The sequence below is a fragment of the Nuphar pumila genome, chromosome 9 (genome assembly GCF_984573655.1).
Source record: "Nuphar pumila chromosome 9, dmNupPumi1.hap1.1, whole genome shotgun sequence".
NCBI classification, from domain to species: domain Eukaryota; kingdom Viridiplantae; phylum Streptophyta; class Magnoliopsida; order Nymphaeales; family Nymphaeaceae; genus Nuphar; species Nuphar pumila.
Genome location: NC_143257.1, coordinates 34,229,387 through 34,246,590, shown reverse-complemented (window position 1 = coordinate 34,246,590; position 17,204 = coordinate 34,229,387). Strand labels below are relative to the sequence as shown.

At 39.1% G+C, this 17,204-nt stretch overlaps 1 protein-coding gene across 1 annotated transcript; it reads right to left on the bottom strand.

Moving 5' to 3' along the window:
- Window positions 1-2,320: 2,320 nt before the first annotated feature.
- GLB3 (hemoglobin 3) lies at window positions 2,321-16,230 on the bottom strand. The gene is made up of 4 exons (XM_090017643.1): window positions 16,068-16,230; window positions 3,785-3,915; window positions 3,042-3,186; window positions 2,321-2,588 (listed from the first exon to the last, which is right to left on the bottom strand). The coding sequence occupies exons 1-4, from the start codon at window positions 16,202-16,204 to the stop codon at window positions 2,492-2,494; spliced, it is 510 nt and encodes a 169-aa protein (XP_089873769.1). The 5' UTR covers window positions 16,205-16,230; the 3' UTR covers window positions 2,321-2,491.
- Window positions 16,231-17,204: the final 974 nt, after the last annotated feature.

Below are 17,204 nucleotides of genomic sequence, written 5' to 3'. Positions count from 1 at the left end.
AAGATCATCATGAGAGAAACATTCTAGGATACCAAACTGCCAAATCCATCAAGAATCTTTTTTAATTTTGTGAAATTCTATTATTAATATTTTTTCATCAATTGCTTTCATAATATTAAATTCTCTCTTTCCTGTCCATATCAAGGAAATTGATAGCGTCCTTGAAGAAGGTCAATTGCAAGCAATATGAATTCCAAATCTTGATTCTATGAAGTCAATCTCGTTTGGAGGTAATACTTCAGGTAAAAAAGAAGGAATATTTTTGCAACAATGTGTATCATTTTCAAATACTTTGAATCAACAACAAAATTTTCAACATTTTAACAATATTTTCTAGCTATCCTGACGTGGAGTGAGAGCTTGATGTCCATTTTTGACACATCTTGACATCAATTTTCATTCCTCTTTAGCACTTGATAACAGGAGTTTTCAAGATTCCTTCCCTTCTTGTATAATCTGAGTGCCCGGGCTCTCAGATTCGCACACTTTCATGTGTCCCCACTGTCCCGCCATAGACAGTTCAATTTTGGTTCAAGGTCGAACCCCCAATCATCTTATCGGAAAAGGAAATTTCAAAAGTTGATTTAGTCTCAGAAATGAGGCACCCTAGATCAATCCCTTTTCAAGCTTTAGGGACCCCATTTTCCTTCCTTTTGCAAAACCCCTATCGGATTTATTGTGCAAACTCCGAATGTTCCATCATGGTCTCTTCCTTCGAGGATTCCATTTCATTTCCGCCCGATCAGGTTAAGGGTACAAACCTGAGCCTCATTTAATGAGGTATTTCATTTTTCGCCCGATCAGGTTAAAGGGTATAAACCTGAGCCTCATTTAATGAGGTATTTCATTTTCCGCCCGATCAGGTTAAGGGTACAAACATGAGCCTCATTTAATGAGGTATTTCATTTTCGCCCGATCAGGTTAAGGGTACAAACCTGAGCCTCATTTGATGAGGTATTTCATTCCCCAATCAAGCCAAGGGTTAAAACCTGAGCTTCGTTCCATACGAGGTATTTCGGTCCCATCCAGGATAAGGGCAAAACCTGAACTTCACTCTCGCAGAGTAAATCTTTCTTCTTCACTCTCCATTTCATAACTACCATCTTCATCAGGGCTAATTTTCTCATACCCGGTCAGATCTTTCTAACTTGGGCATTTTATATAGCCCAAATTTGGCGTGTTTTTCTTTGTCACTAAGCTTGGCCACAAGTCGGCTTAATAGCAAAGAGGGGCATCTGTAAACACCCCAAATTTTCACTCACCTCCCCAACATCTCCATCAACCATTGTGAGCCATCCTTTAGGATCACCGGAGGGCAAAATGGTCATTCTCTCAGCTTGAATCCTGCAAAACTCTAGATTTCATCCCTGATTCTCAAAAATTTTCTATTGTTTTGCTCAGAATCATCTCCAATTACAAAATCTCAGTGTCTTATTCATATCAAGAGATTGAAATCTCCAGTTCTTCATGCAGTAAAAAATCCCCTGAGACGTGTCATTGCATATCATCACATGAGCATTTCATATCACTGCACGACACATCATGTGATTTTGAGGTCTAGAACTCCTGATTTTCAAAATTCTCAATCCAGATTCGAGTTTTTAACTTTTTCAAAATTGATTTCAAACCCCCTGGGTCTTCAAAATTGTCAATTCTTCCCATTTTACCCCTAGGACTCTGAATTTCAAAAGATTTTCTCAGGAATGTTGGGCTGCCAAAACACATCATATTCAAAAAATGAGTAGTTGAGATGTGTATGCTTAGATGGATGTGTGGAAATACAATAAAAGATAAGATTTGAAACGAGGAGATACGTAAGAAGGTAGGTGTTGCATCCATTGAAAATAAGATGAGAGAATTGTTTATGATGGTTTGAACATATTCGGCAAAGACTTAATGATGCTCTAGTTAGAAGGATGGAGAAATGGAAAAATATATTAGTTAAAAGAGGTCGGGGTAGGCCTAAGAAGACTTGGATGGAGATGATAGGAAAGGATATGAATGCTTTGAACCTCGTCGAGGACATGGCATTGGATAGAAATGATTGGAGGAGAAGGATTTATGTGGAAGACCCAGAATTATTTTCTTTTTTGGTTCATATCGCTGACCCCAATTGTTTTGGGATGAAGGCATAGTTGTTATTGTTGTGTGTGTGTGTGAGAGAGAGAGAGAGAGAGAGATCTGGAATGAAATATATCCCATCAACCACCAACAAACTCACATGATTAGAAATCAGGGATCGACCTGCCCATTTCAAGAAAATAAAAATGAAACACCCAGAAATTACAAAGTTCGAACACCATTCTAAGAGTGGACAATCTGGGTGTGTAATGTCATTGCATTTCATAAATTGTATTTATCGGCTCTTGAATAACCTGTCTTCAAAAGAGCACCAATAATATAAAAACATTACATGATTGTTACATGAATATTTTGCTTCAATTTTTCTTTTGTTTTGATAAATGTTACTGAATGAAAAAGAACGCTGATTTTATCCAGCAGATGGCTGACTTGCTCCATGATTACAGGCCACTCCTTGCCTTTGATTTTTCAACTCGTCCCCAGCCACAAGAAAGAACGCAGTGTGCCTATTGAGAGAGAGAGAGATCAGTTGTAAATGAAATCCAAATGAACCAATTTGTGTCTGGGGGTCACCAGATTCAACTCAGTTCAAGCTAGCAGCAGAAGCACTCGACCAACATAAATCACCTCGCCAGCTCAGACTGAGTTGCATCCGGTCCCTAGTCAAGTATCACAAGCACCGAGCTGACGCTAACCAGTACAACTATGTCACGTGGACACGCTGCATATAGAGGAACTTGGCCATTTTTATGAAGCTTTTAACATGACAAACATAAAAGGGGATATGGAACAGAAGTCAAAATGGGCAATTCGTGTACAGCACATGCATCTCAGCACCAACTCAAGCTGCCCAATCCAACCACATGCTCGTAGTGGATCAAACTTATGAACCTTCAGATTTTCAACATTATTTTTCATATGGTTAATAGATATTGATGATGTGGTTCAAAGTTTTATACCTGAAGAAGTTCATCATTTTCACTTTTGAATCTGGATCTATTTTGGGTACACTGTCTAATGCTAGTTGCATGTGGTGCAACCACCTTTCTGCAGCCTCATGTGTCACAGGAAACGGCCTGTGGCGGCCAATAAGAGCTGGATGACCTGAAACACATAAATATGTTAAAATATCATCCTCAATAGGCTTCAGGGTTTGGGTGTGCCTTTTCTCCCCCAACTTTTGGCACTTTTACAGAGCCAGTGGGAATGGTGCAATGTGCATGCATGCGCGCCCACACACACATCCACCTTAATATGAGTCTTCGAAATATCTCACTGGAAATTTCTGAGGATATTATTATAGGTTCTTCAGTAAAACTGAGGAAAATCACAGAGAAATATTGGGAACTATAAAAAGGAGAAGATAAATACAATACAAAATAAAAAAACAAATCTTTGACATTACTAATAGAAGTTACGATAAATGGTAAAAAATCGTAAATCCATGACCAGCCATAGGGTGGGGTCAGATACTCCACTATTTTAGTCTCTCTCTCTCTCTCTCTCTCTCTCTCTCTCTCTCTCTCTCTCTCTCTCTCTCTCTCTCTCTTTCTCTCTCCACACACACACACACACACACAGATGCCACAATTTGAAGAATTATATCATGTACAAAGATAGGACAGAACACTACTTAATATAGCAAAAAGTTGGCACAAGAAAAATAGAAACCCAAGCAATATGAGCAAAAGATAAGGCACACCTTTTCTTTGGGAATATAGAGGAGGGCCTCCCATTCTCTGTACAAAGAACTCATATTGGTTACGGATGGCATCTTCTTTCACAGAATTAGCAAATATGGAACGGAACCACTCCTCATCGTCTTCATAAACCCTGGTTAATGAAAGGTACAAACTTAGTTGAACTTTGCAGTATAACTAAGCAAAATATTATTAGACAGAGTAGAATAAGTAATAAAAACAACAGGATGTCATCTGATTAGCAGACCCAGAAATTTGACCTGAAATATCCAGCATCCAGTTTTCGCATTTTAGTAGCTGAAAGAACCTTTTTTCTGTACAACAGCTGAAAAATAAGACTCGGATATCTTTAAAGCATCTTGACTGCACCCCAGCAGCAATTTATAGAGGTCAACTAAGTTCAATCTCAGGTTGGTGATGTTACGTGTTTCAACTTTAAAACAACAATTTTTGTATGCTGACAAGAAATATTCATAAAAAGGCCCCTCCTGACTAAAACTTGATTGTTGCAGAAGTCCAAAATGCCCATGTCTCATTTAAAGAAAAGGCATGTTTTCCACTTTTTTGAATAAAATTCATACCAAATATAGGATCCAAAACATTGGTTGCAGCCTCTGTTTTGGTTGATTTTCGAAGTTCGAACTAAGACTAGTTTTTTAGTGAGAGAGAGAGATGACAGATGGCACTTAACAAATCAAATAGCCCAATTTGCACAGCCATGACATAATATGGAAAGATAAATTGCTAAAGCAAACATTGCCATCAAAGTTTGTGTTCATACAATACTCTAGTTAAACGAACCTTGAGTAGTTCAGATAATAATCGTCAAGGCACAGCATGTTCACATAACAGATATGCCAGAAACCTTTTGCCCTGTAGTACAATAATATGTAGCAGGAAATCATAGTTTCAACTTTCAAGCATTATTTACTCAATCAGAGCCTGTAGCCATGACATAGTATGGAAAGATAAATTACTTAATCAAAGATTGTCATCAAAGTTTTATAAAGTTTGTGTTCATACAATATTCTAGATAAACGAGCCTTGCATAGCTGCAGATAATGATTGCCAAGGCACAGCATGCTCACATGGTCGATATGTCAGAATCCCTGTAGTACGGTAATATGTAGCAGGAAGTCATAGTTTCAGGCATAATTTACTCAATCAGACCGTGTAGATGTATTTACCATTGTTCGATTACTGAGAAATATGCATTTTGATATAAGAATTGTATATATTTTATCGTGAAAAATTGGTGTCTTGCGGGCCATTGATTTTTAGATTCCCTTAAAACCTGTGTAAACCAAAAAAAAAAAAAAAAATTTAAACATTTTCCACTAAAAAACATGGAGTTAGACATCCACGTGGGCAGATCGACAAAATGTTCAATACAAATATTTAAAAAATCAATGGAGCAAATAGGAATGAATACAGTTTGGGTACCGCTATGGCAATGCTCATCAATATCATGAGATTGGGATTTTACAAAGAGGAATGAAAATTTCCTGGTAGAATTCTCTCTATGAAATTTGTCTAGCGGAGTTCTTCCTTGGACCATTACAGCATGAATAGAATGATTATATGACAGGATGCGAACGGGTTGGCCTCGGGCCAGATTTAGGCACATAGTTGGATGCATCCGAATTGCATTTGGAGTCCGATGAAGTAAACCTTTAAACTCAAGATTTGAATTTGGGTGTAAAAGCATAAAACCAAATCAAACCTATTTATCTAGTCAGATTAGAATTTTTTTACTAAATCCAACTAAACAGATTTGGGTTGGCATGACATCCAACCCAAACCTGCACCATTTACATTTATGCGGCAAATGGGTGGCTTAAAACTCTGCAGCCTCCCCAACATGGAACACACCCATCCAAACACAATCATCTTGCCTATCTACAGCTGACCAGTACTATCAGAGCCCACCACAAAGACTTGTAAATTTTATCATCTTTGAGTAGCAAAACTTTTTTTTTGGTATGTGAGCCCTGTCCTGAAGCGTCAACAAGTTGTGACTCGTCCTTCAGAGCAGTCTTCTTCACTGGTAACGCTATGATATACTTTTATGAAAGTATGTGAACTTCTTATGTGTTTATGATTTATTTCTTAGTTTTTTTATATGAATTAAGAAATTGTAATGTGCTTGTATAAGTGTATTTATTGTAATTAGGGTAAACATAAGTGACAAATCCTAAGGAGGTAGGATCGATAAGGGTTTAAAATTTTGCGAAAAAAAAAAAATTGTGCGTTGTAGATGTCGTATTCGTGCAGAGGTGTTTCGTCTTCTACTGCTGCTCCCGCGAACTGGCAGGAGCAAAGGGACTTTATGATGGAGGTCATTCACACCCTGACCGAGACTATAACGGCTTAGGCAACTCAAACTGCTCAGGCTCTGCAGGCGGCACAGGCTGCTCAGGCAGCCGCACATGACCATCCGATCGACATTGGTTCAAATGTAGGTGGCGTTTCCTTCAAAAGGTTCCTGAAGTTGGATCCACCAACTTTTTTAGGAAAGGCAGACCCAGAGGCTGCCGAGAGCTGGGTCGAGGAAATGGAGCGAGCGTTCGATGTCCTATATGTCCCCGATGACAGAAAGACATCTTTTGGCACGTACCGTCTGAAAGGCGATGCCAAGAAGTGGTGGGACACCCTGCGAAGGGTGAAGTTCGTCGACTGGGACGAGATTCCCTGGGAGGCGTTCAGAGGGGAGTTTCTGGATGCTTACTTTCCCTCTTACGCCGAGGAACAGATGCAACGAGAATTCCTCGATTTGACTCAGGGTACCATGAGTCTGGTAGACTACACTACTAGATTTCGGAGCCTCGAGAGGTACTGCCCGAACCTCTTCAAGAGCGAGAAGGCGAGGGCGGCAAGGTATGTGCACGGATTGAAGGATGGGTTGCGAACTCGCGTCTTGATGAGTCGGCCTACTACTTTGGCCGATGCGATCGAGTCGGCTACTGTTTTGACCAAGGACTGGGAGAGGTCTAGAAATGTATCGCAAAAGAGAGGCATCAATAGAGGGGAAGCTTCGGGCGGAAAGAGAAAGGACCCACCTACAGGCGGAAAGACTCAAGGTGGCAAGAAGCAACGCACCCATGAGGGGCAAGAAGCAACGCACCCATGAGGGGCAACAACAGGGAAAGACCCCGTCAACATGTCGCAAGTGCGGCAAGAACCATCCACTAGGTTTTTGCCCGTTGTTCAAGGGGATCTGCTATCAGTGCCGGCAGCCAGGGTACATTGCTCCTTTTTGTCCTAACAAACCAGCGGTTCAGGGAGGACAACAACAACCGCAGCAGCAGCAACAGATACCTCAGCCGCAACAGGGTCAACGGAGAACTAACGGGCGGGTTTATGCCGTTACGACAACTACACAGGATGATCAGACTGATCTGGTCTAAGGTATCTTCTTAGTTGTCAATCATTAGGCTTGTGTGATATTTAATTTTGGTACTACCCACACTTATTTAGTACGTTTTAATTTCGCGGACGAAATTCTTTTAAGGGGGTAGAGATGTAATAACCACAATTTTTTAGACATTTATTTAAATATATTATAATACAAATTTCATAACATTGTGATTTGGGCCTGGGATCCAAGTCTCAGATCCGGGACCCATAAAGGGATCTTTACGAATAAATTTACCTCGTATAATCTTATATGTATATATAAGCGCAATAATTTTAATTAATTAAATAATTCGAGGGATAACTATTTAAGATGGTGCGTAGATGGGTCCGGGATCCACCTTCCGGATCCATATACCCATATATATATATATATATATATATATATATATATATATATATATATATATATATATATATATATATATATATATATAATTATAATAAAATAAGGAAAACAGTAAATAGTTTCAGACGAATCCACTCTTATAACCAGCCCGAATTCAAATTGGGATTTGGATCCCGAGTAGCAGAGTTCGGACCCGATACCCAAATATGTAAATAACCCACAAAATGGGGGTTAAATTATACGTATAATGTTAATTTTAAATTAAATAAATAATTAATATTATTTATAAGATAAAAAAAAAAGAAAAAAATAATTCTGGTACACAGGGTCGGACCCACAAGGATCCAACTGAGGATCTGTCATTCACGAGCGACCCGGATCCACGCTAAAGATGGATCCAGCAGCATCGTGGGTCGCGGGGCTCGGATCCGAACCTAGACCCGTGTGGGGTTTCATAAGGTTTCGTAAACAAGAATCGTGCCTAGGGCACGATTCTTGCAGAAAATCAAGAGAGGGGGGTTACGCAAGGCGTAACCGACTCCCTCCATTTCTTTCAGAGAAGAGAAGGGAATTGTTTCGTTAAAAGGGGAAGCCTTCCCCTTCACTCTGCCATTTTCTTCCTCTCTCTCTCTCTCTCTCTCGATTGGGCGTGCACCGGAGAAGAGGTGGTCGTCGGAAAACTGCGGCAACCAGCAGCCATCACCGGCCACAACGAGTCTACCTGCCACGGTTGCAGTGAGGAGCGACACCAGCAGCTCAGCCCTCGCAACTGCAGCCTCCAATCACCGGAAAACTCATCGGAGAAAGGTACGGTGCTTCTCTTGAAACTATGTGAGGAATCGAATATGGATTTGATTCTGTATACTGATTTGTGATAGGAATCTATGAAACACCCTTAGCGGGTTGTTTCCCTTCAAGAACCTTGGGGAAAGGGCAGACCATGAATGGTTTCCCATGGCCCGATTTACTCCCCTTCTTGCTCGCCTATTTTCCTCTCATTTGGTTGAAAAGGAAATTACTGGGTATGTAAACGAATTTACAAAAAAGAGAACTGACTGTCTCTCTCGTTGAAATCTTGGTTGCTATTTAAATTAAATTTCGTTTTGGGGTTTTCCATCAACCCTAATCCGAAAACCCAAATCTATGATTTGGGGGTTTCGGATTTCCATTATGAAGGGGATGTACGATTTCGATTTTCTGCTAAAAGGGGGATGACTGGTCTCGGATGTCTATCATAAGGGGAGTTTTATTCGACTTGGAGGTTTCCTAGTTAGGAAACAAGAAACACAGGTGGCCTGAGTTTTTGCATGTCGCTATCTTCATTTCATTCCCCTGAGAGGTTGTTTTCAGATGAATGCCTCATATTTTTTACAGGTCTTATGGTAACCGATTTAACTTAGTGATTCTTTCGTTTCATGCACACAGTTAGTAACATCTGTGCAATTAAGTTCTGGTTATTGTATAATTTTGTTCTGTGAATTACAGCCTGCGTAATTTGGTTCTGTTATAATAAGGGTGATTAGTGAATTGTTGGTTTTATGGAAATTTTCATACTAGCCCTGTACATTGATGCGTTAGGTTACTGAATTTCACTCCTTCATGTTTTGATAAGCCTGATGATGTACTGCTATGCTTGCTGCTGAATACTCTGATTGGAATCACAATACCCAGACTCTAGTATGAACCGATGGGTTTTCTGTTTCTAGTAGGCGCTAGGGGATACACATGTTTGCAGATTATTGTTTTAGTAAATTACTGGTCGTGTTCAAGTTTGGGTACGTGTAATCGGCATTTTATCGTACGTGGAAAATTTTATGTTATGAAAGTTTGCATGATATATAACTGAATTTGTGTATTAGAATGAGAATCTAAATCTGGAAATGTTGGCATCAACGAATCTGTGTTTTTGGAATCTCAATTCTAATCTGCTTAACGGATGTCTGAGTATGTTTTGGTGCTATCATGTTAATGTTACAAACTATGGCACGTTCTGATCATTGTCCATGCTAACTATACCATACATTCTGAAATTGTAATCACCTGTTCTGATTAATTTACTTGCTTAAATTATCGCAGGTGCTAACTTTTGAATGTTCAGAGTTTTCTTCATGTCCTGAGTATATTCCCATGCCTAAAAGTATCGCATGTTCTAAATTTTAATACTCAAATTTTTGTGTGTTTCAAATTGTGGGTTAGCACATGTTGATTTGTGATAGCATAAAAATATATAATGAACATTTAGAGATGCCTTAATGCTTGAAGCAGGAAGTGTCGAACTCACTAAACAAAACTGAAAGTATGTGGTATGCTGAGTATAAAAAGAAGTTCTGTTTCTGGGTCACTCATGCAACCGGTTATTCAGACTCATACTTTTGGCCACATATGTGCAGTGAAGTATATGGTTACATGTTGACTGATATGAATCAGTTGTGCTGGTCCCGAAACTGGTCCAGATTTAATAGATGTGTATGATCTAAATTCTGATCTGAACAAAAGAAAAATTTTGGAACCTACCTATACCTATGTGTATGTCAAGAATCCCAGGCTTTGGGACTATGCTGGAATGTTTAGCTAGAAGGATGCGGGTCGGGGATTGGTAAGCCCGACCATCTTCCCTAGCATATGCCAAAGTTTACACTTCTGCTCGGTAGTTGTGTAAATGTTACTCTTTTTGCATTTCATGATATTGGTTGTGTAATCATGAATACGAGTATGACTCAGTTATTTATATTTCTTCTTGAGCATGTATATTTGATGAATATGTGAAATTTTACATGTACACTCACACACTCAAAAGAGATATGGATTGGTTAATACACGTATATGATGTAGGTACCACACAGTGAAAATGCATATGATTGAGAAATGACATACATATGGTTGGGTTATGTTTGCATGAGTGCACATGCTTTTGGCACTATTGGCCTAGTGTTATAAATAAACACTACTTGGTTTTATTATGTGATGCATTGATGGCCTAATTGGACCATCATCGGCCTGGAGAGTCGTGGGTTTGTTTCTTTTCACATATGTTTTTGACTGCATCACTTAAACCACACAAGTTGGTATGGCACACTACTACACTGTTCTAGTTGTCCTCACAGGCTGGAGTTCCGTAAAGGTTCCCGCAAGGAAGGATGCGGGTTTTCACTTTACTTTTGCATATGGTGTTGCAAACTTAAAGAATTGATGTAAATTAAAAACATAATAAAGAACAGTGTAATATATGTTCTCGGATCTTCCATCTGGAGAATGGAGATCTTAGAGATACGGTCTTGGAGAGACTGTGAGGATATAAAAACTTCGTATGCTGTAATTTTGTCCTCTGAACCCGATATTGAGGTTCCTTCTCCTGACCACGATTTTAGGGAGAGTCTGCCACTTTACCTGGGGGTGGTGTGTTAGTCACAGTTGTGAGTTTGTTTTGGCACCAAGGAAGTGACACTTGTGGGCGTGGAGTGTCCCTTGTGTTCCCGATATTAGATGTGGAGGTCTAATGTTCCGAAGGTGATTCAGTCGAGGGCTAAGTCTGGAATCCAGTAATAAAATAGAAATTGTGTGTTAAGCTACCCTGGGAACCTACTTTACCTCGAGGATTGTACCCGTTTGGTGTATCCACGGGCAACGGTAATTAAAAAGAGAAACTTAAATTATATGCATTTAATAGGGCATGCATATGGAAAAGGAAACTTAAGGAAAGATAATAAGAGGATTCATGCATTACACATAAGTCATGCATTTTTCTGCTATGCATTAGAACATGCATATGTTATCTGTTTCCTTAATTGTTATATGTTTGGTGGATATGTGATGTTTAACTTTCAATGTATGTTAAATGTCTTGTTGTACTAAAATTGTACATCATGGTATGGTTTAATGTTTTTTTATGCATAATGGATGTACTTTGTGGTATGAATGCGTACCTGAATTATAAATTGTCATAATTGCATTTCTCTGAATAATTGTGTGAATTCATATTGTGGTTGTGGGATATATAAATGTTGTTATTAATGTTACCTGCCAGTTAACTTCTGATAAATTGTTGACGGTCGTAGCATAAACCTTTACTTATTCTTATATGTGCCGAAAATCATACATGACACCCATATTACATACTGAATTCATGATGTACCACATTAAAAGTTACAGATTTCCTACTTAGACAGTTGTAGTCTAATTCCTATAAATTTTTAGGTGAATAGTTGGAGTTAGGAGCGGCTGCGGGATGAGGCTTCGATCGAGATTTTTGGATTTACTGTTCCAGGGATAGTGTGAGCAACTCTGATGTTATTTTTCATTAATAATGAAATAAATGTTTTGGTTTGTTTCCCCTGTAATGTTCTGGGATGCTTAACCCTATGGCATGACTTGTTTCCGCTGTATTGAAAAAAAAAAATCCTCAAAATTTGGGTTAAGATTTCGGGGCGTTACAAGTACCTTATATTAAGCCAAATATTATCACATGAATACAAACCTTAAACACCAGAAATCAAAAAGAGGACACCACACCTAAAAGAACGCTACAATACACCATTAAAAGGAGTACACCTCTTCACAGCCCCCATAAGAGGAGAATGGGACACACACCTAAGAAAACATCCAAATTCATCATGATGGAAAGAAATTACCTGTTGACAGCTCCCAACAAAAGAATCCTGGTCTTTCTCTACCAACTCTACTAATCTCTAACAGCACAAGTAACACTAAAGTGTTTAGACACCTGAGATTCTACGGACTCACTGTTGATTTTAGGCATGAAATTCTGTCACTTCTCATCAGCCCCCAAAACTGATGCAACTAAAATTCATAGGTAGCCTAGATATCCATAAGCTGATGTATAATCCACTGCCATGCCAAACATCAAACACAATTATTCTCTGCAAATTGTGCCACCCACAACTGTCTCAAAAGTCAAAGGTCTCATATAATGCAGTTAACCCCAATGACTTTAGCAGCAGGTATCATTGAATAAGGGAGCTGGACAAACATTATCTTAACCAAGGATAAAGGAGTTGAATCCAACTGGAAGCTTCCCCAGTTTGGGTATCAAATAAAAAATAAAAATGAAAAAGAAAAAAGTGATTGATTTGAGGAGAGAGTATATTCCGGCCACAAGACTCACGTGAGAAACGGAAATAATAAGATGCTCATGCATACAAGAGAAACTTATTATACAACATCATATCCATCTCCGCCAGATAAACCCCATCATTTGAAGGTTACAAAATGGAAATCTTCAGTCCATACCATTGTATGCCTTGACAAGGTCAACCTTTAGGATAGTCTCTGGTTCCTCTTTTTTCCTTTTCTACTTTTTTAGACTAGATAAAAGGTACCTCTTCTTTCAACCTACAGTCCATGGCCTCCTATAAAAAAACAGCACTATCAAGCACCCATTCATCTTCCAACCTACAGACCATGGACTCCTATTAAAAACCACCACTACCCAACATCTGGTTGTTCTTCTTTCAACCTACAGTCCATGTGTTCCTATTAAAACCAGCACTGCCCAACATCCATTTTTCTTCTGATCCTATGTTGACAATCTAAATATGAGCAAATAATGTGCCATGACTTTCTCAGTGAACAAGAAATAGCCGGCCTAGTTTTTCACAAATATGAGAAACTTAATTCTAGAGAAGTGGGCAGCTATCCTTGCTAGCTACTTATCCTCAAAATATGAATTTTTCGATAACATGCCCAAGATGACATAAACTGATTCTATACTTCATACCTGAAGAGAGGCTCAGGATGGCCAAAGTTGGGACTCAAAGTTGAGGTGGGCACTGGGCCAGGCAGCCCACGGCCAGGCCCGGCGCAGCCCACCATGGTCCGGGCTTGGGCCAGCAAATTTGGCCCAGGCTCCGCCCGAACCAGTCCTCTAGCCTGGCCCGGCCCGAAGCGGGCCAACCCGGCTCAGCCCACACACACGTGTGTGTGTGTGTATGAACTTTTACGTATATATATATATATACACTTGGATCATGCTTTTTTGAGAAAAAAGATGATTTTTTCAGCATTGAATATTTTTTAAATTGTAGACCATTGATTTTTTAATCTTATAAAAACCTAACTTGGTGTTGGAGTGGGACAATCCAAAAGTCAATTCCCATAAAATCAAGCATGTAGATCACATCTGTATGGCCAAATTTTGGAACAAATAGAAACAATCTTTCCAAAACCCGGTCAGCATGCGGTAGGCACAAAAAGCGTCAGGCACCTACCCATTACTCTCAATATATATATATATATATATATATATATATATATATATATATATATATATATATTCTGCCTGACCTGGCCTGTTTAGAAGCATGGGCCTAATGGGTGGGCCGTGGGCCAGGGTTTTCCCAATAGGCCAGCCCGAACTGAGCCTTTGGCCCGGCCCATCAATTGATGGGCTGGGCTCTGACCGGGCCAGCCCGGTTGGCCAGGTCCATTAGCGGGCTGGGCTGGGCTGGGCTGGGCTGGGCTGGGCAGGGCCGGCCCGTTACCCACCCCTAACTCAAAGTCTACATGGATCAATGAATTAAAATAGGAGACTCATGTCATGTGAACAGCCAACTTAAATGCATCCAACAAGTCTATTAAAGAATCAATTGAATTCCTTCACAAAGATTAGGATTGGTCCTTAAAGACCTAGTTGAGTGTTTATTTGAAGTGTTAAAATCCTTTCCGCTTTAATGTTGCAGACAGGCTTTCAAGCACGTGAAGGCATGCTTTCAGCATAGGCAGAAAATCAAGAGCCCTTTTACCCATAGTTACTGGCAGCTTCTTGCTATATGTGGAAGCTCGCTTTGGAAGGAGCAGTTTTAGAAAATCCGCTTCTGAAATATAGGAAACTCGATTACCTATTGTGGACAGCCCGCTTCCTCCTTGTTACCCAAAATAGATTCCCTTTCACATCCTTAATGTTTCTCTCTCACTTCTTATCACTTCTCATTCACTCCCCTCGCCCCCACTTCCTATGTTTTTCATATTAAAAAGTAATTAGTTTTTTATCATAAGTTTTTGTGCTAGTTTTATATCATTTTATACTTGTGTTCATGTCATTTCTTAATTGCTTTCATCCATGCTTCATATTGCTTCCTATGTGTTTTCTTTTCATTTTTCATGTACTTGCATAATCGCTTCACGACCACTTTCCGCTTCTTACTACTTTTTAGCACTTGCTTCCCCGCTTCCGCTTCACACATCGCTTCTCGTATCAATTTTCTTCCATGATAACTATGCATTTACCATACATGTACTCAAAAGGGTATTGGACTTTCAATAACCTCATTTTCAAAAATAGTTATGCAAAAACCATCTTTAAGTTTTCAAGAGGCTATTTTCAAGTAATATCTGTATTTAAAAGGAAAAAGATATAAAATTGATAGTTTCCACAACTTGAGAACTTGATACAAGCTTGATGGACTAAGCCCCAATTCTTTTAGAGGTTGATATATTTCCATCGAAGCCTTCCAAGTCATAATTTTCCAAGACGTAATGGTTCTTCAAAATATGCAACCATAGTCAAGTCCAAGCCTTAGCCTGATAATTGAATCATATGATTAAAAAATAGAGCATTTATTTCTCAGCGTATAAAGATACTTTTTCCTTTCTTTTCTAGTTTGTATCAATATCAAGGTGTTGCAGCCATTCTCCAATCGCCAAGAAGTGTACTACAATTGAACAGCTAATACACTGTAGATTATAGAACGAGAAAATTTATGTTTTTCTAGGTTTCATGTGACTTAGAGTAAGTCCAAATACATAGATGACAGACTAATGGTTTTTTGAATGGATTAATTGATAATTAGAACTCTTTCTATGACAGTAGTAGTTCTAACACCAAGCGACAAGCCTTAAATTATGCTCGTTTTAGTAGAAACTAGAGATTCCTCTCTTTATAACGTTAATTCTAAAAGTTCTAGAGGATGAAATTTCTGGTATTTTCATATGAAGAAATTTCTATTTACGCATATGAATGCAATGCTTAGTTTTTTTTAGATTCAATGTTCTATAAGCACACACGGGAAATTTTGTTCTTTGTTTTGCCCCTTTTCCCGTTCATGAGACGTTTGGGTCACCTAGTTATCCAGGAGAGTGGGTATGAAATTGCATGGTGCTGCAACATGAAATTTCCCAAGTTATCCCATCTTTCTGAATAAGTGGGTGCATCATAATAGAATGTAAAAACTCTCTTTCAACTGACGGCTTAGATATGGAACATGAAGCGGAATATCCCAACTTATATCAATTTTCTCATAACCCCAAAAGAAATATATCAAAAACAGAAAAACATAATTAAAAGGCATGTGCAACAGCAACAAAAATCATGAAATCATCAAACACCGTTAAATAGTAAAATGTAATGAAGAAGACCGGAACGAAAGCAAGACCGAGGAGAAATCGAACAAGAATGTTAAAGGGAAAGGGGAAAAGGAATTCCTTTTCTTGCCATATGAAACAAACAAGAGGGAAAGAGAAAGAGAAATCCTAGGAGAAGGGGAGAAGAAGAAGAAGAAGAGAGAGACCTGTTGTAGAAATTGGTGGAGAGGTCGATGAAGGTTTGGAGGCCGAGCGCCTCGAAGAGGTTGGTCTCATCGATGGCGAACGCATCCCTCTGATGGACACCACTCCACTCGGACGCCTTCTCCTGCAGCGACTGCATATCTCTCTCTCTCTCTCTCTCTCTCTCTCTGTATTGGAGTATATGGAACGTGCACGTGCGATGCACGAGCGTGTGCACTGCAACAACAAAAGCGAATTCCTTAAATTTAAAAAACGTAAATACAAAGTTATAAATATCAAGTATCAAACATGTGATATATAAATAATTAAAATAAGTGTAAATAAATATTTTATGTGTATGAGTGTCAGTGTCAATGGGTCATGTTTGACCCGAACCCGACCCGTACCAAACCTGCTCAGAGTTTAGTGATAAAGAAGGAGGTCCCATTAGAATCTCGATCAAACCCAAAAGATCGGATTAATATATGGAGCCAGAGGCGTAGCTAAGGGGGGCAGGACTGGGCTCCCGAAACAGTTAATTTTTTTTATTTTTTTTAAAAGCCCAGTCCTAGCCCAGCCCTGATTCCATATGAAATAGATTTTTATCCATTTTTTAGCCCAGCCCTGACTGCAGCAAATAGTTTGATTTGTCCATATGAAATAGATTTTTATTAATAATTGTAGCCATTTTTTATTTTATCTAAAAAAAAAAATTTTTGGGGGCGCTGCCCCCATCCCCCGATTATCACACAAATTTTTTTTTCTACACCCCTGTTTGCCCCCCCCTCCCATGAATCCTAGCTACGCCCCTGTATGGAGCCAGATATGATTTGTCAAATTTAGTACCCAACCCGAGCCTGGACAGAGTTTCGATTAAGATTCATACTTTTTAATTAAAAAATACAAATATTATTTTACAAAGTATAGTCTAGGTCCAATCCAATCCATTCAATTCTTGTAAGACACGGGTGTGGTTTTTTTTATAGTCGTTTCGGACTTGGCACCATCACCTCAAATCAAATACAGGTTCAGTCCCACCTGAGTTTGAACCAGATCCAACCCGTTGAAAAGGAAAAAGAACAAAAAAAGCAAAAGGCCAAGGTCGATCTAGTGCGCAACATAATTTCAAGATAATGACAATGGACAAAGTTGTGTTGTGT

Coding starts and splice junctions, on each gene's coding strand:
- GLB3 (XM_090017643.1), bottom strand. CDS start 16,204: ATGCAGTCGCTGCAGGAGAAGGCGTCCGAGTGGAGTGGTGTCCATCAG. Junction 3,916..16,067: donor TCCACCAATTTCTACAACAG/GTCTCTCTCTTC, acceptor TTCATTAACCAG/GGTTTATGAAGACGATGAGG. Junction 3,187..3,784: donor TCTATATTCCCAAAGAAAAG/GTGTGCCTTATC, acceptor TATGTGTTTCAG/GTCATCCAGCTCTTATTGGC.